At 40.3% G+C, this 27,632-nt stretch overlaps 1 protein-coding gene across 1 annotated transcript in view; it reads left to right on the forward strand.

Annotated features, from left to right (window-relative positions):
* LOC149225674 (transglycosylase) overlaps window positions 1-27,632 on the forward strand; it is a 152,395-nt gene that overhangs the window by 73,779 nt on the left and 50,984 nt on the right. The window contains exon 3 of the mRNA XM_089379983.1: window positions 9,383-9,433. Coding sequence (XP_089236109.1) covers window positions 9,383-9,433 — 51 coding nt within the window. The remainder of the gene's footprint in view (window positions 1-9,382; window positions 9,434-27,632) is intronic.

Below are 27,632 nucleotides of genomic sequence, written 5' to 3' on the forward strand. Positions count from 1 at the left end.
TTTATGGTTCTCTTGCTATTGGAGATTGGATTATGTCTTTTTGGGATTGAAAGGAGGTTTTTTCATGGAAGAATTGCAATTTTATTGCAATTTTTTCATTGTTTTACATGTAATTAATTATTGCTAGGGTTTTTCTATGGTCCAAGTCCAAACACAAATTGCTTAATGGAAAATGTTGGATAATATTTACATGTTGAATATCTCTTCCTTGAAATTCACATGAGACCTCCTAGTGTGCCTCTCCTCTTTAATTTCTCCCCTCACAAAAAATATAGGGTTTATTTAAGTGGAAACAAGAGCTTTTCCTCCCCTTGCTCCAAGCATTTGTGCTTTATCTCTTGAAGGTGATCTAAGATTCCATCTACCAAGTAGGATTAGGTATTGGCAACCTTTGTGTTGATCAAGAACTTTGAAAAACTAAATATTTTTCCTTCTTTTCTATTTTCTAAGACTTTTAAGGCAAGCCGCTAGGGAATTTAGGTAGGGTCATATTAATTTAGGGTTCTTGTTGATGAGTGTTTGTAGTAAGAAAACCTAAGTTATATCTTGGTGATCTTTTTAACTCAAAATCTAGCCTTTTGCATGGTAAAGTCTCCCTTGTAACACCCCCATCCATCCCATACTAAGGGTAGAAAAAGGTGTTACTATCCTTGACTCGACCCATACACACACACACACACCCAAATATATATATATATATATATACAAAACACTATCTCTCATGAGCTTGTAAGATATATACATATATAGGCATGTCACTAAGGCATGGTACATGACTGCGAGCTAATATAGACCCACATAGGGATGACATGGCATGAGATGGAGTGCAGCGTGTGTGAAGCCCTAAGTTCAAAAATTAACAAAGTTTAACAAAATTTATGCTTAGATTCCAGATAGTGAATTTTTAAAACAAAATTTATCATTTCATTTGCAAGTACTTACTTGGGATCAACCTATCCTGTTCCCAGACCCAGAAGACTCTGAAATAACGGTCTTCTAGCCCCCGTGCCCAAAAATTCAACAACAATTGCTCACTTTCTCTCTATCTGTGGCGCTCTTGGTATTTCTTCCTTCGCCTGTGAGATTAGAAAACTCAAACTCCAGATCCCCCTTCATTCCCTCCTTAGTCTCCTTATATTCCCAAGGATCACCACCTTCTCTATTTAAAAATCATTCCCTTGTCTTCTGTCAATTTCTTGGCATCTCAAATGTTCTCAGGAGGCGGTCATATTTATTTAAGTTTTATTAGTACTTTAGTACTTTGAACTTACATCTGTTATAATTTGTTATCAATACTTTATTACTTTGAACTTACATCTATTATAATTTCTTATTAATACTTTAATACTTTGAACCTATATCTATTATAACTTGTTATTTAACTCATATTTCATTGTAATTACTTTATTTATAAATTAAATAAACTACTTTATTTACTTTAATTAAATTGAATTATAAATTAAATAAATTTAATTCATAATCTATCGTTTTTACTTTATTTTGTTTTTGTTTTGAATAATGCATTAATTATATATTTATGATGATGGTATACATATCAAGTACCCTACTCGATATATTTATGATATTCTTGTGAGTTAGGAATTTACTTCGATAACTAACTCATTACCTTAATCTTAAACATTTTTCAATATTACCCAGTATGCATAATAGTGTAGTGCATGCGATGCATGCATATGAAACTATCATATGCATTTCTCGTATGCATGCTAATAATCATATTCTATCCATAATCCGAGATGGGTCATTACAGCGTAGGGGCCACATGGGTGCCACATGGCAGAGCTTGATGACGTGGCAGTAGGTTATTCACTGAATCTTTAAATGTCCATAACTTTTACTCTGGGAGTTGGATTGAGGAATATTTTATATTTCTGGAAAGTTCTCGACGAGACGAATACAATGGCAATGTTTATTTTGGGTTTCAAGGAGTTTGGAAATTGACGAAATTCTAAGACCCTATTTCCATAACGGGACATTGGAGGTCGGGTCAAGGATAGTAGTGCTTTCTCCTACCCTTAGTATGGGATATGGGGTGGATGGGGGTTTTACATCCCCATGGAGGGCTGGCGTCATCCTTATTTAGATACATTTGTGCCTAGAAACCCTAATCCTAATAGGGCTTCAACTTGAGGCTTAAGTGGAGGGTTTGCTTTATTTCTTTGTTGATCTTATCTTTTAGTAAACCCTTTCTTTGACTCATATGTACCTAGGTACTCCTTTTAATTGCTACATATCAGCAAACGCTAGGTCATATGTGCCCTTGCTAGTCTAGGTGCATCATATGCTATTCCTTATTAAAGAGACTCAAGCCATTTTCCATCATTGAGTATCTCCACCTAGCCTATGCTTTTATCACGTTGAACCATATAACATAGTGTATCCTCTTAGGTGATCACTGGGAAGCCTCCCTTGTGGTGAAATCACACTAAAGAACAGGAGGAAGATTGTTGAGGTGATAGTGGCAATCTACCTCATTGTTGCAACAAGGTCTTGCCCTTTCCTTGTGAGTCCCCTCACAAGGTTTGCTATATTTTGAGGCAACAATTCCCACACCCTTCACTACATACCTAACATCATTACAAAGCTCCACATGTAAATTTGAGTCTCTTCGTTAGATTGTTGAACAACTCCCGTGCTTTTGTGATATAGTGTGATGTACCAATATCCAAGCACCAAGCACTCTTTGTGATGGTGCTGGTAGATAGATAGGAGACAAATGAGAATTCCTCGAACTTCGTTGTTGCAAAGTCATGAAGCTAAACCTCTGTTGATGTTGCTATTTGTTGTGACTTCTCCTTAGACTTTTTCTCTGGATATTGTGATGCATAGTGCCCATTATTGTGGCAAATGAAGTAGTTGAGCTTGCTCAAGTACTTCATTTTCCTTAGTTGGGAGGTTGCCCCCTCACTATTACCTTTGGAACCGTTCCCTTTTCCCTTCTTGGCCATATTGACTAGGGGCGGGCTTTCCTCTCCGTCTCCCTGCTTGCTGGCTTTAGATTCCTCTGGAGCCTCTTCTTGAATGCAATCGTCCCAAATCCTCTCCCAATTGGGAAATTTTTCTTAATCATAGATTCCCTTGACAAATGGCTCCCATGACTTGGGAAAACCATTCAATGCCACATCTATGATCTCTATGTCTTCTACTTTCCCCCTAGTGGCTGCAGGCTGATCTCTTGTCTAGGTGATCCTCATGAAGTAATTGGTAGCGTTAAAAAACCTTGAAAAATGCATGGATTTGATCTTGTTTCTCAAAATCTTATTTCTGTTCATGTTATCATCCTGGAGCAAGTCCACTAGAGCTTTGAACATCTCCTTGGTTGTCTTCTTCTTTGCCAAGTGAGGGATCAAATGATCCTTCACAACATCCATGATGACATGCTGAGCTTTAATGTCCTTCTTTTCATGGGCTGCCAACTACATTGAATCTATTGGCGATTGAACCTCCTTATCAACAATCTCTGGCCTTTTTTCTTTTCTTTTCAACAACAAGGTAACCCTTGCCTTCTAGGGGAGGAAGTTAGATGCTCTGTCCAACCTATCCTCGAACCTTAAATTGATTGCTTCCATCTTTTGATAATTTCTCTGCCTTGTGCTGTGTCTTTCTAGCACCCACAAGAAATAAATGCCGTTGGTTTATAAATTTGCAACGATCTCCTGTGGATCTATGCTTTGGTCCTTTGAAGCACTCACAAAAATAATTTTGTCCCAAACACTCGACTGGTATAGTCTTCCTCTCTCCCTTTGAAGGATGACCTCTGCCAATGACTATTGGCAAATCTATAAGTTTGCTAGCACTGTCCTTCATACCCTTGTAATCAAACTGGTTGCTACACCCGCTGCCACAACTCGGGTTTCCTAGCTGCTTTTGGCATCCATATGGCCTTGGTGTGAGCTATACCTTCACAACATCCATGATGACATCTGAGCTTTAATGTCCTTCTTTTTATGGGTTGCCAACTACATTCAATCTATTGGTGATTGAATCTCCTTATCAGCAGTCTCTGGCCTTTTTTATTTTCTTTTCAGCAACAAGGTAACCCTTGCCTTCCAGGGGAGGAAGTTAGATGCTCCGTCCAACCTATCCTTGAACCTTAAACTGATTGCTTCCATCTTTTGATAATTTCTCTGCCTTTTGCTAAGTCTTTCTGGCACCCACAAGAAATAAATGCCGTTGGTTTATAAATTTGCAATGATCTCCTGTGGATCTATGCTTCGGTCCTTTGAAGCACTCACAAAAAATATTTTTGTCCCAAACACCTGACTGGTATATTCTTCCTCTCTCCCTTTGAAGGATGACCTCTGCCAATCACTATTGGAAAATCTGTAAGTTTGCTAGCATTGTCCTTCATACCCTTGCAATGAAACTGGTTGCTACACCCACTGCCACAACTCGGGTTTCCTAGCTACTTTTGGCATCCATATGGCCATGGTGTGAGCTATACCTTCGTACCGTCAAACTCCCACACTTCTTTTCCTAACACTTGGCGGCTCCAAACCTCACATGTGCCTTGTCGTGTCCTCATTGTGCCCATACGATTGTGTCTCTGTGGTTGTCATGTCTTTGGATCCTCTACTCCTTGTGGCGGTTGGAACCTTGCGAAATTGTGATGACTGTCTCTTCTATATCCCCCATGACAACTCCTTTGCGGTGGCTCAACTAGAGTGTTGGTGTTGATTTGTGGTAGCATCGGATGCACTCTAACCATGAAAATTGGTGGAGAGGCTAAGGCACATAGGATCTCCAAGACACATAAATCGTTTGGGGAAATTCCACTCGGTTGGAGAGATTTTAAAAATAATTAATATTTTTAATGGGGTTCCTAAGTCTACAATTAGGAAAATTAAAATATTAATGGGTATTAATATAAAACTGGGTGAGAATGTTCTAAATGACATGGATCAAGCCAAATCTAATCTTAACCGTTGATTAGGGACTTGATCTCGGCCGTTGAAGACTCAATAGGAAAAGTATAAGAGGAGGCTTGAGGGTCAGTTGGAGACACACCAAATTGATTAGTCAGTTCGATTTTCTGGAGCGGGGTTTGCTGAGAGAATCGAACAAGTGAGTTGTTGCAGCGAGGGGCATTACGGTACGAGGCTGAGAATACATAACAGAGAGGTAGAGATAGTGCCAGAGAGACAGCGTAGAGCCTGGGGAGGCTGACCCAGAGGCAGTTGGGACTTATGCAGAGGCTGAGGAGGCCAACGTGGGTGACACAGAGGGCTAACACAGAGAGCCAAGGGGCTGATGCAGAGGCATCAGTAGCTGCACAGAGGCTAGCAGAGCTGATTCAGGCCAAGAGGCAGCGCTGGGTGATTTTCGTGGGGCAGACTGAGTGATGGTGAGCTGAGAGGGTGACGCAGTCCCTAACAGAGTGACACAGAGCAGTGGAGAAGCTTGGAGCAGCTTTCACTGTCCAGCTAAGGAGCTGCCGTAGTTGCTGTGGGATCGATCATCCAGTGACTGATCAACCGAAATATCTATCTCCGAGGAGAGGTACTTCTGCTGAGGGCATTCTCTGTTGGGTGAGCCATTTTTGGAACCCTAGTTGTATTCAGAAACTGCATAATAATAGAACCCTCATATCTGCTGCACCAGTTTTCCCGCATTGGGTTTTTCCGGGGACGATTTTCTAAAAATAACGGTGTCCCTTGTGTGATTGTCTCAGTTATTTCAGTAGCTGATCTGTATGTGTTAAGGCTGCATTTGTGTTTATTTTCAGTATTTATATTTATAAATAACTTGTTAATAAAGAGAACTAGGAGAAAATAAACCAAATAATGCAGTAGGGATTTCTGACGAGTCAGACTTAGAAATTTCAACATGGTGTCAGAGCATTGCAGATCATAGGAGGACTGAAGGCACCAATAGTAATATGAAGAATTTGCAGCAGTAGCAACTGTCCCGAGAGACAATGCTATTCCAGAGTAGAATCAACAAAGTGACGCAGGGGCCTGCGTCACTTCATTTCAAGTCAGGAGGAGGGCCAGCACAGAGGTAGAGAGGGGCAGATCAGACCTATGCAGTGCCTGTCATCTTTCTCAGCCAGGAAGGATCAACGTTGTGGCCAGGAGGAGCAGATTTCGCCTTGCCGGAATAGCGCAAAGCCTGAAAGGCTCAGTTTCTTCAGTTGTCGGGACTTGGGGAGCTGTGGGCAGATTGTGATTAAGAAGCTGGTGGGGTGTTGTTTCTGTCAGTGCATAACAATACCTAAGGAGACAAAACCAAGGTAGAGGGAGTCGCTACCTTGACGGATTTCTAGCCAAGAAATCCAGATCCAAGTTGCAGTTGCACGGAGGATTGGAGAGGAGCGGTTCGACAGTTGGCCAGAGGATTTCCAGTAGGGAAATTAGGACTTAGAGGGAGATTTCCAGAAGGGAAGTCGAAACTCAGAGGGAGTCCAGAAGAGGAGCTGAAATGGCAGTGAACGGACTGAGGGATCAGGACAGGTTGGACGGGGCTTCCAACTTTGTCATCTGGAAGGCTAGGATCCTGGCAGTCTTGGATCGACATCGCATCAGGGACTTTGCCTTGAGACCGTGGCTATCGGCTGTTGAAGACTCAACAAGAAAAGTATAAGAGGAAGCTTGAGGGTCAGTTGGAGACACACCAAATTGATCAGTTAGTTCGATTTTCTGGAGCGGGGTTTGCTGAGGGAATTGAACAAGTGATCTGTTGTAGCGAGGGGTAGTTCGACAAGAGGCCGAGAATACATAATAGAGAGACAACGTAGAGCCTGGGGAGGCAGCTAGGACTTACGCAGAGGCTGAGGAGGCCAATGTGGGTGACGTAGAGGGCCAGAGGGCTGACGCAGAGAGCCAAGGGGCTGATGCAGAGGCATCAGTAACTGTGCAGAGGCTAGCAGAGCTGATGCAGGGCCAAGAGGCAACGCTGGGTGATTTTCGTGGGGTAGACTAAGTGTTGGTGAGCTGAGAGGTTGATGAGAAGATTAGTTAAGGAAGCTTGAGGGTCATTTGGAAGACACACCGAGAGATCAAGAGATCAAATTTCTGAAGTGAGAAGTTCTCAAGAGGAAATTATGATCGAGTAGATTTCTTTCAGTTGAGGAGCAAGAATAGTTGGGTTGGAGTATCTTCTCCAGATCCCATGATACGCAACGGAGAGAGGCAGAGAGACACCAGAAGGGTTGGCTTTGAGCCAGAAGGGCTCACGTTGAGGTTGACAATGAGCCAAGAGGGTTTATGCAGATGCAATGTAGTCATCCAAAGCAGAAGTCTGAAGTTTTGCAGAGGGCGCTAACATTTCTGAGTCGGGAGGGCTGGAAACTGCTCGAGAAGGCAAGACATTTCCCAGTTGAGACCACGCAGTTCCTCAGAGAGCTCCACGCAGGCCCACCCAGTTACTGGGCAGGGGCAACGTAGTAGTCGCCAGGGACAGTTGGTTTAGCTTCCAAAACAACTAAAAATTGCTAGGTAGAGTAAGGTAATCTCACCAAGTTTCTCTGCCAGTTGTATTTCTTTGTAATTGGATTGCTGGGAGGGCATCCAGAGTTGTATTCAGAAACTACTGCTTAATAATATAAAACCCTCAAAGCTGCTGCACCGGTTTTCCCGCATTGGTTTTTTCCGGGGACATTTGTCCAAAAACAACGGTGTCAATTGTGTTGTATTTTCTTTCTTGCTCAGTCTCTCTTGTTTTCGTATAATATTTAATTAAGTGAAGGCTGTAGTGTATGTATTACGATATTTGCCGTAGGAAACTGCAAGTAATTTGTTTAAAGGAATTTAACAAATAGGAGTAATATCATCAGTTGCTGCAGTAGGGATTCCGGTTGAGGAATTTTCACATTGTCATGGCTCTTTTTGGCAGTTGTAGCCCACCTTCTACTCAACCATCCTTTACTTCACTTTAATTTTATATTTTGGCCTTTGTCTTTGCCACTGCCCTGGCCCCCACAGATCTTGATTGTTGGAATTTTTTTTTAATTGCTTTATTATCCCTTGGCACTCCCCCCTTCGTGTCACTTTTCAACTGCTCGTTACTTCAACTCTGTGCCCATACAATGTACATCCCAATACTAACTACAATTTTTTGTCTAGTTGTGTCCGTGTATGGCTCGATTTGTACGAGCTTCGCCTATTGCACGAATGATTTTCTTTGTTTCCTCATATGATTCGTAAATGAACCTGGCCGCTGTGACTCTTGTATGAATCTGGCTTCTGTGTAAAATTTGGTCTTTAGAGAAGAAGCTATGATACCGTGTTAATTTCTAACCTCAACGGCCTTTTTAATTACTTCCTAGTAGATTAGATCTTTTGAATAAAAGAAATGGTTGAGTTTTTAACACTTAATAAATTATAACAATGGAAGAGAATTAAAACACCAATCTCATACACATGCACACAAATATTTATGCCCTTCAAATCTGTTCTTCGTACAAATAACTTCATAACTTGCAAGGGATTCCTTTTGGCGATAATGGCTCATTGAGGAATATACAAATACAACAAGAAACCTGGAGTTATCCCAACTGATCAAACCCCTTTGCAGATCTGCCCTTGTATATTGCTGGCTGATCTGGATCTGTCTCCCTTGTTGGCCCTTGCACTCTTACTTGGGCCCTGCACACTTGGATGAAAGTCCTCCTTCATCCAATCCCTGAGATCTCACTCTCACTGTGTATTGTGCTTATGATGTGTCTTCTTCCCTAGTCTAGTCTTCCTTTTATAAGTTTGAGTTATTGACCAAATCCACAACCCTAATCTCCAAAGTGATAGACAGTTGAGATTAGATCTCAACATCATTTTAAATCAATTGTTGAGATTCATCTAATTCATTAATGCAAATATCCTTTGCATTTCATTAGATTAACTCACTTTATCTTATAAGAGCCAATTACTTTAATTATTAAAGTAATTGCTAAGGTTAAGGATCAATTAGGCAACTTCCACATGCCTAGACACTTAGGCCCGTGCAGAAGTACCTGCCCAAGCTACCATCATCAATGGTTGTTTACATCCTTGCATGTCTTTGCAGTAAATCTCTACAGAGCCAAAATTGTTGGAAGTGTTTTTGCTTGAAGCAACCAAAGTCAATCTACTTTTGCTAGATATTTGAAATCTAGTCCTTGCTAACGGCCTAGGACTGTTGGCTTCCTATGTTTTCATAGCGAATTTTCCTATTTTTATTCTTTTCTATTGAATTAGATTGTTAGTTTATATTTTTTTCATGCAGATTATTCTGTCAGCTTCTTATTTCTCCAAAAACACCATCCTACTAATTCAATGGCAATAGATCAATGTTCAACCAGTGATTCCTTGTTACAGTATTTCTTGGATGTAAGAATTTTATTTTGTAATATAAGGTTCTTATTTGATTTTGCACAATGTGCTTTCAGGCTATGACAGACATCATGATTGACAGGCATTTTAAAGGGCGACTAGATGCTGTAATCATCTCCACTGTACCATGATATATTATCTGAGTTTCTTTGATTTTATCGTATAATTTCAGCTACAATTTGTACTTTTAGTTGTGCTGTGAGCGAGACTTTGTATGCTTCAGGAGTACTCTCCATGGTTCTTTTCTTATGAAATATAGAAATCTGGCACTAATAATGTCATTCCTTCAGTTTCTTTTTTTCTGGAACTTCTCTTCAGATTTGTTGGTCAATTCATTTTGTCTACTAGATTTTTCTTTCTCTTTTTGTTTGCACATTTTATATTTACAAAAATATGAATAAAAGATGGAATTTTATATACAGTGGAGAACATAATCTCTTCCTTAGAGCAACTAGTGCTGAAATAAAACCACAATGACTCAGTTGGATTCAAAGATTGGGCATCCTTTATCAAAAGAGCTCTCCTTTAGTCAGGCACTGGTGGCAAACCTTATCCTACCATAGAGAACAAGAAGACAGAAAACTCACCTCATGAGCAAAAATGGCCGTGCACTTAATTTTGCAAAGAATAAAAACGGCAGAAACCCTTAGGCAGTGCCAAATTCCTGCGAACAGTGGACTAACCTGTGAACAGCAATCAACAAATAATGCGGGTCTCCAGTGAATCTCATACTGAAGTAACCCTGAACACTTATCCTCAAGAAACTTCCAACACTTTTTGACAAACTAAATCCCAAAAATGTGCTTAACTGTCTGTGTGCTGGTAAACATGACAAACTAACCAACCTGGCCTTTGATGGACCCACCTGGCATATTTCGAACCAAACAAAACCTCTCAGCTTGTAGGAAAGCTAAGTTGATCACACACAATTGATTGTTCATGCATCATCTTCTTTCTTTAATGCAAAATGTTTTCTGTAAATCTTGAAGTTTCTTGTTTTCTTCCAATTCTTTTCTTGAGAGTAATTAGTTTGTTCCTGGACTAGTGGTCAGTAGCATCATTATCAATTGCTGACTTTCCACATCAAAAATTTAAACTAGAGAATATTTAGTATGTTTGTTGAGGCCAGTAGTTTGGCACGATGACTATTAGCATGTTTCTGAACTTGATTTCTATGTGAAACATCTCATGTTTGGAAATGTATTGAAAAATCAGGCAGGATCACAAATCCTGGCCGAATTTTTTTCCTTGTTTTCGTAACATCAAATAAATTTTCAAGATTGACATTTTTGGTTAGTTAGTCGTATATTTACTATTTAGTAGTTACAGATTTAATGTCACAGAGAGTCAGACACAAACACAGACTCACACCCATGTGTGTGTATGTTTTATTTTGGTTTTTAAAAATAGAATTTCAAACTTCTAACATTTCCATGTCAACTATGCATAAATATTTAAGAGTTAATGCTCAATGTTACAACCTTGGAAGGTCATAACTTTTCAATGGTGACTTGAGTGCTAGTTGTTACGTTGAAAATTACAGACCGAACCAATTCTTTTAGTGGTTATGGTCCATACGTTGGGTCAAATTTGAGCATGTTTTAAACATTCAAATTTAATGTTTGGAATCAATGCTCATATTTGTTTCAAATTTTCCACATTTAACAACAGCCTCCATGTATTCCTTCATTCTTTTTAAACTTTAGCTTTTATTAAGTATTGGGAGTACTGGATTATTACCCCTCATGTTGACATGTGTTGTAAATGCATGTTTCAGGGGTCACTTGCAGGACTATAGATACACTTATTTTTGCTTGAGAGTAGTTTTTCATGTGATGATCTTCCTAGATGATGAGCATAGTGATACTCCTTGATGATAATATGGTCTCCTTGGTTGGAGGGTGTTGAAATATGTAACTAGGTTCGGTCTTCATAATAACTTATGTAATCATGATTTTATGTATTTGAAATTTTGATGTAAAGAGAAAAAGAAAATTTATTATTGTTATTTGTAGCATGGGTTTCATGCTCAAGGTCATTTTATTTATAGGTCAAGCACCCATTGTGTGATTCTAGGGCTTTGTCATTTAGTCAAAAAAGTCAAAGAGTCATTGTCATTTGTAAAGACCTAATTGGGCATCATGTATCAAGCCAAAGGAATTTATTTTGTGTCATAAAGACCCTCCAAGATCAAGTCGGCCTAGCAGTCAACTAGTCGGCCTACAAGAGATGTCAAGTCGACTTATTTAAGGCTACCTAGAAGCCTATATATTAGAGGTACTCAACCCCGTTTGTATCTCATCCAAGAAGCTCGTTAAAGAATAAGAAAGAAACCAAGAAGAGGAGCAAAGAAGAGGAGAAGTGTTAAAATTGGCAACTAGGGCCAAACTCCATGTGGGTCAGCGTATTTATGGCAGCTGATATTTTTATTGGATCCTTTTCGTCGAGAGGTGTAGGATTGATCCAAAGATCATCTGATTCCGATAAGTATTTATGGAGATATGAATTTATTTTGATTATGTAATTATTATTAAGTCGTCCAACTCTTACGTAGGCTCAAGAAGCCCAAACGTCGTGTCTATTCAAACCTATACGTTTTTAGTATGGATAAGAGAAGAGTTGGAGTCATTCAACACACAATTCTTGAGTGATCTCCTCCTCTCCACGTCTTGGCTTTTTGGAGGAGTGAGATTGGAGAAGGAGTGAGACACCAAGAATAATACGCTAGCCTAGTATAATGATGCCCTAATGGAGAACACAGTCATAGATCCGCAGGCAAGTATATGAAGCCGGAGTTGCAGTCAAAGTATATGAAGACACAACAAATCATACACGCTGTTCTTGGAAGACGTAGCCGCAGAGATCAGGCTCCGTCTATAGAAGATCTAGCAGTGTGGTACGCAGTTCATAAGAGATAGCGTGGGAATCAACGCAGTCAGGCAACGTGGTTTAAGAGATAGCGTGGTTAAAAGAGATACGTGGAATGCATCAACACTGGTCATACAAATAGCATTACACTGGCTATATAATGTATGCATAAATGAAGACACGCTGTTATGTATAACCCAGCTAAGGCAATGAATTCACGCTGGGCAGTCATGGTTATATATATGCTGGGCATATATGCTGTTCATTATGGATCATATACGCTGTTCATGGAGGTACAAATACGCTGTTCATTATGAATCATACACAACCCTAATATAATGAACAACAGTGATGTGTATAAACTTCGGTGGCATAGAGATAAGGACGTTGTATTTATGTGTGATCTGGGCACATATATAACACAGTCATGGGCAGCAGCATTATGTGTGATTTGGGCACATATATAATGCAGTCATGGGCAACAGCATGATGTGTGATCTGGATAGACATAACGCAGTCAGGGGCAACATTGTTGATAGGAGCCGCAGTCAAATATAAGGGTGCCAGAACATATATGCTGTCATCTTTGAGGGTCAAAAATGTTGATATAGCAGTCAATGGTATGACTGTAACAATCTTCAGTGGAATTGTGTCAGCATATTCAATGACATGGCATGAAAGACACTCTATGTAGAATATGGACAACATCATGAGATATATGGGCAGCATGATAAATATGGACATCATGAGATATATGGGCAGTATGATGTAGATCATGGACATCATGATGTATGGGTAGCGTGATGTATGAGATCATGAGCAGCATGATGACGCATGATGTAGCATGATAGTGCTAACCGACAAGGTGCAGCAAATGGACAAAATGCAGAACGATGATAGGTGAAGGAGTCACCTTGAAGAATCAGTTGAAGCAGAATGTCTTCAACTGATCTCATCGTTATACGAAATGATCTATGCTAGATCTAGATAAGTCAAAGTGTTGACTTCTGTTGTAAATGTACTATCTCTCTCTCTCTCTCTCTGCTGAACTTGAAGAACATAAAAGAATAATTGATCAAGGGTTTCCATCGTTATATGAAATGATCTATGCTAGATCTAGATAAGTCAAGTGTTGACTTCTATTGTAAATGTACTATCTCTCTCTCTCTCTTTCTCTGCTGAACTTGAAGAACATAAAAGAAGAATTGATCAAGGGTTTCCCAACACATTGTGGGGTTTGTCCCTGGCTTGCGCCACATCTTGTGTCCTCTTGTCTTGGCTTGTCTTTTGCGATTTATATTTATGTTCTATCTGCAGTTTACTTTATGCTGATGTGATTGCTAATATGGAAAAGAAATTAAATAAATTGCTCTAGCATAGAACATACCTAAAATTAACATGGTATCAGAGGTGAGGTGAAGACAATGCCCAAGCAAGAGTGAAAGAGCAATCACCAAAGACAGTTGGGACAAGACAAAAGGATCAATGGGTTCCTCATAATTCACATAGGGTGAAGTCGAAGCAGAGCATATTATCAGAATGGCGCAGCAGAACTTCTGATGGCCTACCTAAAGATCACTTCATTGGGAAGTTCGGATCTAAGGGTGGAAGGAAAGGCAGATGTCTTGGTTATAAGTTCGGCCCTTATGCGAAGGAGTGTCTGAATGGCAGAGATGCAGGTCATCAAGGACACGGCTGACTCTTCAAGGAAGCAAGGAACCCTAGTAATGGAAGTCGAAGGTTTTAAGGTGGCATTCGTCGATGGAAAGGTACGTGTTTGAAAATAGAATTTTCTAAGATGCTTTTGAGTTCAGGGTTGTATTAAGTTACAGGAAGTCCATTGGGGACCATGTCCATTGACACATAGCACCGGAGGCCTGTGAGTTAGATGGTGACAGGGAAGCCTGAATTCAAAAGACCATGAAAGTACATGTCTGAGATGTGTCGAAGGAAAATCTTACAAGGGGACCATTCCCCTCATGTAGCAGGTCCACAGGTTTGAAACAACCCGTGGAGTTTGAGATTCATGAACGAGAATCTCATGTATATAGGTGGAAGAAAGCCCTTTATGGCTTGAAGCAAAACACCTCGGGCATAGTATGAGGACTGATAGTTGTTTGATGAAGCTGAGATTCAGTAGGAGTGAAACCGATCCAAACCATTATCCGAAGGTTGTGGATGATAGACCTCTCATACTGGCACCTTATGCGAACGAACTATTTCTGACAGGTGTAGACCCTCTCATTTGCAGAAGTAAGAGGGAGTTGGATTCCAGACATATGTTTTGCAGTTAGCACGGGGAGCTCATATTTGATTGAGCCTCATTGGATTGGTGCCAAGAATCTTCTAAGATGTCTTCAGTACACAATCTCTCATGGATTGAGATACGCTGCTGGAAATATGAAACTGCATGATTATTCGAATGCTGATTGGGCAAGCAGTGTGAAGGATCACTGGAGCACTTCTTAGTGCTGTTTGGATTCTGCTTCGATATCATGGATGAGCAGGAAGCAGAAGTCGGTTGTTATAAGCACCGCCGAGACCGGATACATATCTACGAGTATGATTTCATATGAAGCTACCTGGTTGGGGAAGCTCTTCAGTGAGCTGTTTGTACACATGATGAATACCATTGTGATTCTCTATAACAACCAGAGGTGGGATTCGATTATTGAGGAATCCTGTATTCGACGATTGCTCTAGCAGATAGACATTAGATACTACCTTATCTGGGATATGGTCAGTCGATGAGCAAGGAGGCTCCATCGCATTGAGACTCATGTACAGGTCGCTGACATTTTGACAAAGCCCTGGGGAAAGATCAAATCTGTGATTTTCCCGAACGACTTGGAGTCGTCAAGAGACCCTTGTACAAGGGTCTTGCATGGTGCATACATTGAGCTTTGAGAGCTCTGGGGACTTGCGATTCTTACTGGAGCAACATACGACCACAGGGTGACTCACCCTCCCCTGGTGGTGCGCACTGGGACAAGATGATTCGCTCTCCTATGGACAAGATGATTCGCTCTCTTGTGGGACAGGATGATTCACTCTCCTGTGGACAAGATGATTCGCTCTCCTGTGGACAAGATGATTCGCTCTCTTGTGGGATAGGATGATTTACTCTCCTGTGGACAGGATGATTCGCTCTCCTGTGGACAAGATGATTCGCTCTCTTGTGGGACAAGATGATTTGCTCTCTTGTGGGATAGGATGATTCGCTCTCCTGTGTAGCAGGATGATTAGTTCTCCTGTGAGGTCTGGATGATGTGTTCTCCATGACAATTGTAGCAGGATGATTAGTTCTCTTGTGAGGACGAGATTGATTAAGTTCTCCTGTCAAGGCATCCTAGCCATGCAGTCTGGGCCTCATGGGAAGTACCTCTTATCTGATCAATGAGCAGGGAAATGAAGATAGGGACCATAGTAGTACCGATGGACGCATCGCTGTATCTACCGTACTCCCTACGCTAGGATGACCTTCATTGATCTGGGATCAATGATACTGGTTTGGGACCAGTGGTAGGAGTTATACCTACTATGACGCTGACTTCGGGTCGGTTGAGGCTGGTCTGGGACCAGTGGTACATACTCTGAGACTGACTTTGTGTCAGTGCAGTACTGGTCTGGGACCAATGAGAGTGGTACATACTATGACGCTGACTTCGGGTTGGTTGAGACTAGTCTGGGACCAGTGGTACACTCTCTGAGACTGCGATACTGGTCTGGGACCAGTGGTAGGAGTGGTACCCACTATGACGCTGACTTTGGGTCGGTAGAGACTGGTCTGGGACCAGTGGTACGCACTCTAAGACTGACTTCGGGTCAGTGGAGAATGGTATGAGACATTCTCGATCAATTCTTCTTCTTCATAGTTCAGCAGAGCTAAGTTGAGCAGAGCCAGCGGACCTGACCAAAGCTAGTAGAGCAGAGCAGAGCTGGGCAGAGCAGAGCCAACAGAGTTGAACAGAGCAGAGTAGAGCCAGCAGAACTGAACAGAGCAGAGCAGAGCCAACAGAGTTGAGCAGAGCTGGGCAGAGCAATGCAGGGCACTGATGGCAGAGACAGTATAATCAGTCATATAGATCAGTGGATGGAGTTCTCCCTAGTTGAGAGGGAGTGTTAAAATTGGCAACTAGGGCCAAACTCCATGTGGGTCAACTTATTTATGGCAGCTGATATTTTTATTGGATCCCTCTCGTCAAGAGGTGTAGGATTGATCCAAAGATCATCCGATTCCGATAAGTATTTATGGAGATATGAATTTATTTTGATTATGTAATTATTATCAAGCCGACCAGCTCTTACATAGGCTCAAGAAGCCCAAACGTCATGTCTATTCAAACCTATACGTTTTTAGTATAAATAAGAGAAAACTTGATGTCATTCAACAAACAATTCTTGAGTGATCTCCTCCTCTCCACGTCTTGGGTTTTTGGAGGAGTGAGACACCAAGAATAATATGCTAGCCTAGTATAATGATGCCCTAATGGAGAACACAGTCATAAATCCGTAGGCAAGTATATGAGGCCGCAGCTGCAGCCAAAGTATATGAAGACACAACAAATCATACATGCTGTTCTTGGAAGACCTAGCCGCAGAGATCAGGCTCCATCTACAGAAGATCTGGTAGCGTGGTACACAGTTCATAAGAGATAGCATGGGCATCAATGCAGTCATGCAACGTGGTTTAAGAGATAGCGTGGTTAAAAGAGATACGTGGAACGCATCAACGCTGGTCATACGCATAGCATTACACTGGCTATATAATGTACGCATAAATGAATACATGCTGTTATGTATAACGCAGCGATGGCAATGAATACACGCTGTTATGTATAACCCAGCTAAGGCAATGAATTCACGCTAGGTAGTCAAGGTTATATATACGTTGTTCATTATGAATCATATACGCTGTTCATGGAGGTACAAGTACGCTGTTCATTATGAATCATACGCAGCCCTAATATAATGAACAACAGTGATGTGTATAAACTTCGGTGGCATAGAGATAAGGACGTTGTATTTATGTGTGATCTGGGCACATATATAACGCAGTCATGGGTAGCAGCATTATGTGTGATCTGGGCACATATATAACGCAGTCATGGGCAGCAGCATGATGCGTGATCTGGATATATATAATGCAGTCAGGGGCAGCAATGTTGATGGGAGCCACAGTCAAATATATGGATGCCAGAACATATACACTGTCATCTTTGAGGGGCAACAATGTTGATATAACAGTCAATGGCATGACTGTAACAATCTTCAGTGGAATTGTGTCAACGTATTCAATGACATGGCATGGCATGGCATGAAAGACACTCTATGTAGAATATGGACAACATCATGAGCTATATGGGCCGCATGATGAATATGGACATCATGAGATATATGGGCAGTATGATGTAGATCATGGACAACATGATGTATGAGCAGCGTGATGTATGAGATCATGAGTAGCATGATGATGCATGATGCAGCATGATAGTGCTACCCGGTAAGGTGCAGCAAATGGAAAAAATGCAGAATGATGATAGGTGAAGGAGTCACCTTGGAGAATCAGTTGAAGCAGAATGTCTTCACTGATCTCATCGTTATATGAAATGATCTATGTTAGATCTAGATAAGTCAAAGTGTTGACTTCTGTTGTAAATGTACTATATCTCTCTCTCTCTTTCTCTACTGAACTTGAAGAACATAAAAGAAGAATTGATCAAGGGTTTCCCCACACATTGTGGGGTTTGTCCCTGGCTTGCGCCACATCTTGTGTCCTCTTGTCTTGGCTTGTCTTTTGCGATTTATATTTATGTTCTATCTGCAGTTTACTTTATGCTGATGTGATTGCTAATATGGAAAAGAAATTAAATAAATTGTTCTAGCATAGAACATACCTAAAATTAACAAGAAGGAAGAGGAGATAAGATCGAAGTTTTAGAGAACTGTTTTGGGCTATTCCTACAACACGTGCGAAGATAATTAGGGCATCTTCTAGTTGCAGAAAGACCGAATTGCAGTCACATCAAGGAGCAAAGTTTAGTATCAAAGAGATCAAGTTTGCAAGCTGAATTTCTAAGGAGGAAGCAACAATGCAAGCTAAGGAGAGACAAGAATAATTTAGCCATCTTTTCCCACACATGCGAGTTAGGATTTTCTGCAATAGAGGCCAAAAATTGCAGATCTGAAGCAGTGATCAATAATCTGAAGTAAGGGCCGAAAATCTGAAGTGTTGTAGCACGTTGACTTTGTGAAGGCCACGCTGATCAAATGAGAGTTTGACTTGGTCATTTGAAGATTCTATAAGAAGAGGAGAAGAATACTAACTAAATGTCCAATTATAGGGTAATGAATTAATTATTGGAAATACTAAGTAAATACCTAACTCATCAAAATATAATGAATAATTAAGTGGGGTACTTGATATATATACCACCATCATAATATATAGTTAAAACCAAGTTAAATACCTAACTGTCAAAAGTAATAAATGTATTAAGCCTAGGACTCTATAATATCATCCAAATGGGTATTCTAAAGTAATACTTCAATTAATAAAGTTTATTAACTAATATAACTCTGATAATAATAAACCTTATTAATTAAAGTAAAACCTTATTAATTAAAGTAAAACCTTATTAATTAATGTTAATATAATGATAAACCTTATTAATTAGTATACTCTTTAATTAATGTAAATATGACATTAATAAAGTATATTAATTAATATACCTTGGTTAAAATGAATTGAAACTTTATTTTAATTCATTTATTAAAGTCAGTGGTTATCATGCCAGCAGGGGCAACTGGGGAATTTAAAACTTTTTAAATGAAGGTTGTGGGAAGGTTTTCGAAAGAGGGCTTTGAGAAGGTGGAAATTGGGGGTGAATATAAGGAGACCGAGGAGGGCATGAAGTAGACATTTTTTATTTTCTGGTCTCAAAGACGAAGGAGGAAATACCAAGAGAGTCACAAATAGAGAGAAAGTTGAGCAATTGTTCTTGGCATTTTGGGCACGGGGGCCAGAAGGCCGCTATTTCAAAGTCTTCTGGGTCTAAGATTTTATTCCAGTAAGAGATACTTATGAGGTTGCTGACGTAGCTCGAGTATTTATAAATGAAATCATTAGATTTCATGGAGTTCCTAAGAAGATCATATTGGATAGGGATACTCAATTCACTCCAAGATTCTCGACTTGTATGTAGTCGGCTTTAGGAACTCAACTAAATTTAAGCACAACATATCACCCTGAGACTGATGGGCAGACAAAAGGAGTGAACCAAGTAATAGAAGATATGTCGAGAATGTATGTTATGGACCAAAAAACACACTGGGAAAAGTACTTGCCCTTGGTTGAATTTGCATACAATAACAACTACCACAACTCAATCGGAATGCCTCCATTTGAAGCATTATATGACAGACCTGCAAAACACCGTTAAGTTGGGATAGGTTAGAGGACCTAGCGATACTGGGGCCAAAACTAATTCAAGAGATGGAATAATAGGTAAAACAAATTAGACAATGGTTAAAGGAGGCACAAGATAGACAAAAAATTTATGCTGATGTTCACAGGACAGATAAAAATTATGAAGTAGGGGATCAAGTTTTTATGCATCGGATCAAACAAAAGCACCATCCAGTTTGGAAAAGGAACGAAGTTGTTGCCTCGGTTCATTGGGCCATTTAAAGTTCTGGAAAAAGTTGGACATGTTGCGTATCGTCTTTCACTGCCACCCCCTCTGCATAAAATTCATAATGTTTTTCATGTATCTATACTAAGACATTACATAGCTGACAAATCTCATAACCTTCAATAGACGAACTGCAGGTATCGGACGAGGGAACCATTTCGGTTGAACCATTATGTATACTAGAACGTAGGGTTCGATAGCTCAGGAACTGCTTGGTAGACCAAGTTAAGGTCTAGTGGGACAAGTATAGTCCTGGATCGACTACCTGGGAAGATACAAAGACCATATACCAGAAATACCCCAAATTATTTTGATTTTGAAGCACTTAAAACCTTATTCTGTATATCTTTGCTGTTGGAAATACTGAGAGGGGGGTGAATTAGTATTCCTTAGCAATTAGTACTTTTAAATCTTTTCAAAGCATTAGTTAATCTTCAATTATTATTAATGTTTATGCAGTAATAACAGTAAATAAAAGAACACAGTAAACACAAGAATTTTAGGTGGAAAATCCCCTCTGGGTCAAAAACCACCGAATGATTTTCTAATAAATTCTTTAATCTTCAGCCCCAACTGAAATGAAAGCAATTTCCTAGAATTCTAGAAAATCATTCTTCTCCAGCTCCCACTGGAAGGATGTCCCAATGCCCTGGTTTCTTTAGTAGTCAACTGAACGGATGCCCCAACATCCTAGACCAACCTACCACCCTGAAGTGTTCACAGGCTCCAACCTGTAGGCGACTTCATACACCAACCTAGTACCTCCCTGCCACCCTATAATGACCAAAAATGAGACAAGAGTGTGGACTCCCGTACCAGGGACAATGATCCACAATACAATATGATTTACAATGATTTTCTTGTACTTGATTGAACACCAATCACACTATGACCTGCAACCCAACCATGACATCATCCCAACAGAGACTCCTGTACCTCCCAATAATTCCTTTTCGACTCTAGGCAAATTGACTCTTTAACAATAATGACTCTTCCAATGATGACACTTTTACAAATGACTCTTTTACAACTTTACAATGATTACTCTTGGCCTTGACACTTCTTCACAATATACGGATGGTTGTCATGTCTTCAAAAGATGTCCTGCTGCAATGCTTCCTTTGATTTGATACTTCTGCTCTTGAATTGTTGCTTGAAGTTGTACTTGAATCTTCTTCTACTTGCATGCAAAATTTGCCCGACGAAACCAATCACAAAACAAAACAAAATACCCTTCAACTCACCTTTGCCCGCAAAACACATGTAAGTGCATAATAATGAATAAATACAAATTAAATTACAATGCGTACCTAAAGTGTGCTTGTCACTTTTGTTGTTAACTTGTTGCAGTAGTAGACAAAGACTCCCACTCTTGATATAGGCCTGGACTCTATGCAAGACTATATCCAAAATTGACCTAAAGATATATACAATAAAAACTGATGACAGACAAGTAACATTAACTTACAACATCATATAGATTTAGTAGACTTGGTGTAGCATCAAGAATATGTAGCATCAAATGTGTAGTATCAAGAATAGGACATCCGAAATGTGGTATCAAAACTCACTGACATATAGAGACATAGAGATATACTTGAAACACGGTATATGCTTACATTGTCCCGCAAAAACGAATGTCAGAAATGATACTCAAAATTCAAATGTAAACACTAATCATACATACTTTGCTGTAGGAGACTTACCCTTGATTGTTGATGTGTGGTCCTTACTGCAGTGATCCTTGAATGCATGCTTTTTCTTGCCTTCTAGGAGCTCGATATTGAATCTGTTGTATCTATGTAATTTCGGATCTCCAGGGTCTGAAATTTCGTCTTGTGGTAGCCCTCTGAGTCCTCTTTCCAACCCCACAGGTTTGATCAAGATTGGATTCTTCAAGAAAGAGTTATGCCCAATATCCCACGATGACCTGATTATAGACTAGTTCAGTAGAGCGAACTTGTACGAAGTGCCACATGTCACTGTTACGACCTTCGGCCCTGAAAACGCTACTCAACAAACTACAGTCCGTCCTCTTTCTGTGACTACTTACGGAATTTAAATCCAATGCTTAGAGAGAAAGTTATGACAATTTTCCCAATGTCACCTGTTTGACATGGAATTCTGGAGCCTGTAAAAACCCTAACTTCCTCAGATCATATCTCCGAAAATGTAGCGAACCAAGATTTGAAATTCGGTCACGAGGTTCATCAAGATTTCGGTTCAAATGGGTTTTAATTTCAGCTTCTGAAGCGTGGAAGAAAAAATGTTATAGCGAAAATGCCACAATGGTTTGTTTGAAGCCACAAAATACCATCCTAGAGGAGGATATGAGGGTCATTATTTATATGAATGTCTTGAGTTGAGAGGGTCCTCAACAAGAGCGATTTTAGGAGCAAAAATAATTTATTAATTATTGACTATTCAATGACCACAACAATAATGAGTGCCATGCCACAACCCCATAGGGTTTTAGCCCACTAACTGGGATTACTAACTTCAAACACAAATAACTCTCAAACCGTGAAGAATTGGGAGGCGTACCATATATCAACAGAAACATCTCGACGAGATGTTTTAAGTTGTCTCCCTACAACAGACTAAGTGGGGTAGTCCCTAGGAATGAGATAATGAGTTCGGGAGACACAACTGAATGGTCTAGCAACTTGGTTAAGGATGATTGGCAAGTTCAATTATTTAGCACAACTTGATTAGATTTATTGAGATTATCAGTTAGAGATCAATGCCTTTGGAGTCAAATTACTTTCACAATATGAACTAAGATACCAAGCTACCGGATGAACAATCGCTGCTAGGATGAGAAACTATTCTATATGAGATGCAACACCTAAAACTAAGTGAGATGCAAGCTCTTGGCTAATTTTAATTAGAATGTCTATTTTAGATGAGAACCCTCAATTTAGTCGTCTTGAAGCAAGTCTCGCAAGAAGGTAGTAGAAAGAAGCCCATAAGAAGGAGGCTATGGTCTCATTAATGATACCTCTTGTGAGGTTCTGACAACCAGGTGCCTCCGTTCCTACAAGGGATGTCGACAAGAAAACTGCAAGGTCACTTGTTTTAACCTTAGTGCAAGGGTCAAGCGTCGCAAGCCAAGAAAGAAAGGGGTCCTATCTTTCTATCAACTAAGTTGATGCTTAGAGGTAAATTTTAAGATGCAAAACTAGCTTAGAATGAAAAATGCAAGAGGACGAATGATTTGCTTCAACAAGATTGTTAGATGTATCAAGGTGTTTTAAGAATGACGAGAACAATTCAAGAGAGCAACTTAAAGACAATCTTAAATGAAGCAAGACAATTTGATTTAGCAATTCTCAATAAACAAATTTTCTTAGATAAAACCATGCTCTAAATACATACTGACAAATAGCACTTTTATTTATTAGGAGCAATAAGTGAATCAATTTCCCAATGGTCAACGAACAATAGCACTTACTAATTAGAGATCAAAAAGAGAAATATGCTATGCCAATTTCCAATTTGAGATCTTATCAACACAACGATGCCAAGTAGATTTGCTCCTTAAAATTTTCTTTAGAGATCAATGCTACTTGTGAATTGATTAGAGCACAAATATCAATGTAATATGACAATTATGGATGAAAGAGATATGCTCAAAAGAAGTTATCTTATCAATAACAAGAAGATGCCTTATGAGCCCATTGACTTTACCTTTTAAAATTTTTTCAATCTTTGAAAGCTAATTAGAGAACACAACTTGCTTGTTACTTATGTTAGGAGCACAAAAGATGAGAACCACCAATGGTGAACTCATGATATGCAAGAATGCAACACGAGAATTGAAAGAGGTTACTAACTGAATTATACAAAACAAAAAGGTGCAAGATGCAAATTGCAAGATAACAAGAGGATCCTTGTCAATTGTGTTACTTAACAGTCAATGACAATGTGCAACGTGAAATTGAGATGCGATGCAAAATGCAAAATGGAGACAAGGGCAAAGCTATTCTAATGAATAAGTGAGTTTAAGACCACGTCAAAGATCACCTTACCACTTTAATGATTACTCTTCTAGGAGCAGCCCACTTCCCTTTCTTCAATAGCATTTAACGATAGAAGTGAGGATCAAGTGTCTAGAAATGAGTTATGGGGCAATTAGTGTCTTCTTAAAGTGATTTCTTATTGCTGAAAAAATATATACAAAACCTTTATATACTTATATTAGACCTTAGAAGTAGTATATCAGACTTCGCAAAATCTCAAGAAAGCTAGAAAATCAAGGCACAAAAGTTGATTTATCACTTTGAGATTATTGTGCAATAATTATAAGCTTAAGTATTGAGGGGTTTTCGCAGTGCATTATATTAGATATCATTTTTTTTTTTGGGGATTCAATTGCATTAAGTAAGTCATTCATCTATGACCATTTCCATGAGAGGTAGTCGTAACTGACTAATTTCTCATGATTTTTGAATAGTCCACTTGGCACTCATTGGATCGAGTGATGCTCACAGGGGTGAAGAAGTGGGATTGAAACTAGTGAAATGAATGACATAGCGTCAATTATCACTTCTGGGACATGCACCCGGTAACTAGGACTTCTTGGGAGGTTACCCATCCCAGATTGCCTCTGGCTCAAGCGCGCTTAATTGTGGAGTGTTCCCCACAATCAAGCCCACTTAGCTTGCTACCCCATTTGCAAAACCTTAGCAAGTATTGTGCCTCATGAACCATTCAAGTAGAGTTCCCTTCACTCTTTTGAATTTAAGTATTGAGGGGTTTTCGCAGTGCATTATATTAGATATCATTTTTTGGGATTCAACTGCGTTAGGTAAGTCATTCATCTATTGTGTGAGTGAGTTTTTAGGGCTCTTTTCCACTACTAGGATGATCCTTCAATTGACAGTAAGGAATGGAAGGGATTAGAGAGCAAACCCATGGCCATAGGGCCTTGTTATGGTTAGTTATCTTGAATGTAGGCACTGTGTGCAAGTGCTCCAGATTTGGCGTGTTATGTTAGTCTGCAAAGGTGACAATGGAGGAGGATCAAGGCTCTCAAGCTTTGCGGCCTTCCTTTGATGACTGTTGTATTAATGTAAGGCTTCAAATGGTGGTGTTTAGGCTCCAAGCAAATGCTGCAACCACTCCAATCCTGCACTCTTTTCCTTCCAAATTCTCTACTAGGCCCTTCCATGGTCTGCGGTTTGGTTAGCTTGGCCTACTAAGTCTGCCTCTAGGACTATAAGCCCTCTAGTATCTTTCAATGGCACAATTCAACCTCGAGCAGTGTTCAAAAAAATCCTAGATTGCTAGAGCAAAGGGGCAAAGGGGTAGCGACTGCCTCTTGGAGCAAAGCGTTCAAGGCTGAAGGGATTGGAAGCTTAGATCAGGGCCTTAAGACGACCTTTGAGCCCTGATAACCACTACGACCCTGCTAGATTGAAGAAGCTAGCCTTTGAGATAAAATTGTCCCACAAACACTAGTCGCTAGGTTAGGAAGGCTAGGGCCGTGAAAAACTTTGCTTTCCTCTTCAAATCTATTGATCATACACTTGCAAAATTCACTTAGTGAACAAAACTCTTATCTCTCGGCTTTGGATCTGTAAAACCTAGATTAGAAAAACCCAAGTATGTACTACGAAATAAGGTTATATACAAGGGTTAGTAATGAAAATTTCTAAATTAATAACTATCTACAAAATAATTACATACAGAGAAGATAGATAATTACAAAGGTTAGGATGTATTTACAAATTACAAAATAAAATATGAGGGCCCCAAAACATATCTACAAAATTTATTTACGAATTACTCACAAATTACAAGCCCTAATTAGCAGATAAATTCCATTGTAGCACAAATTAATTTTGAAGATAGGTGATTTAGAGGAATAATTATTTTATTGGTCAAACCCTCTTGCAAAGAAATTGTTAGATCAAGACTTATGGCCAAACAAGAATGTAGTCCCTTCATAGTCTGTGAACTTGGAGGCCAAGGGCTAGAGCAACTTGTAGCTCAATGCACTTCGAAAGATAGATTATTAGATCAAGAGGGGTTCGATTCACACAAATCCCCTATAGATCTAGAGATACTTGCTAGATCTCGCTAGGTTCAATGTGCTTCCTCTAGCCCAACACCTAAAGCAAGATACCTGTGCTAATAGATGTTCCTATTACCGACAATTGAAATAAGAACCTGTTGGCGGTGTTGGACCCACCAACATTCAGGGGATCTCCCCGATATGAAGTCCCAACTAGACCTCACATTGTTTGGTGTAGGAGTCCAATCCGGTACGATGGACCGGTTGCCATTATCTTAAAAGTATGCCTTATCTCTTGCTTGTCAGCGCATGAGACTGGTTTACTTAGTCTTCGAACAACGAGGTTCGCGTGCCTGGTAAGTGCTTAGTGTCACTTGTGTCAAGGCTCTTTCACTGTAGAGGGAGAGAGTGAGAGTGAGTCTCAAGTTGAAAGGGAATAGTCCCAACTCTGTTAGAGACACACAACACAACAGGATTTGGACAGCTTTCGGCGGAGTAGTCCACACAGATGCATGCGCTCCTTGTTCATCCCGTTCGTCATCGCGCCATGTCTCATCCATGTACCTGTTTCTGCAATCACTCATGACGAGACAACATCAAATCCAGAAATCCCCTAGTCTACCATGATGCATTGTCTTTCATTTCTGGGTGCAGGTGACCGGGAGAGAGGACAAGGCTTTGAAACAATGTAGAGCACATGTCAAGTCGGGATGTGAGGCTCCAGGGCACTGTCAAGAAAAATTGTGCAGAGGTCACTGGGAGGCTGGGATGAGCATTCCAGAACAACAATGACATTCTGTGGGATCTAGCTCAGCTGGGAGGTAGAATTGCACAATTTTTCTTAGGAAGGCAGTGCAGGCTCTAGAGGACATTGGCAGTGAAAATTGCGTAGATTTTCAGGGGAGGCTAGGAGCGGGTTGCGGAAGATTGCTGGCCAAAACTGCGCAGAATTGGGTGTAGGGTAGCTGGTGGACAGTCCAGGAGAACTGTGCAATTTTCAGGAGGAGCAGCAGGCTGGCTGGCAAGGGGACTGATTGATAGAACTGTGCAATTTTTAGAGACAGTGCAGTGACAGGTAGCCGATGCCTGCCCCTCTTGTCTACGCAATTTCTTCTGTCAGCGGAGGCAGGCATGCTGACAACTTTTGCACAATTTTTGGGAGTGAAGCCCGGGGTCACCTCTCGGTCAAACTCTCTGCTTGACCAGCGGGAGGGCTTGATGGATTGGCTTGGGGGCATCGCAGATTGAGATGGCTTCTTGGGCAACTTCTGCGCTGTTCTGGGTGACAATCAGGCAGGTCGATTCCAGGATTGCGCAGTGCAGACTGCTTGGGAGGTAGCCTCAAGCTCTATGCAATTTTGGGCAGCATTACTTGGTCACTGAGGGCTGAGACTGCGCAATGCACCTCAGTGGAGGTCCAGCTGATGGAGGGTGGTCCGATCGACAGATCTTCAACAAAATGGTTAAGTGTGTGAGCGAGTGAACTCGTGTATACATGACCTTGTGAACACACACTCAACATGACTTGACGACAAGACATCTCGAACCAACAAGACAACATATGCTCAGTGTGACTGACTGCAGGACTGTCTAATGGTGAAAGCGACAAGTGCGACACTTCGGATAGACCTTCGGATGACCATGACGACACTTGCGCGATAGTGCTTACAACATCGTGTGTGAGTGCGATAGATGTTTACATAGCGAACACAACTCAAACACAAA

This window comes from Pinus tabuliformis, chromosome J (assembly GCF_031772625.1).
Source record: "Pinus tabuliformis cultivar Carrire ecotype Pingquan chromosome J, CPIR1, whole genome shotgun sequence".
NCBI lineage: Eukaryota > Viridiplantae > Streptophyta > Pinopsida > Pinales > Pinaceae > Pinus > Pinus tabuliformis.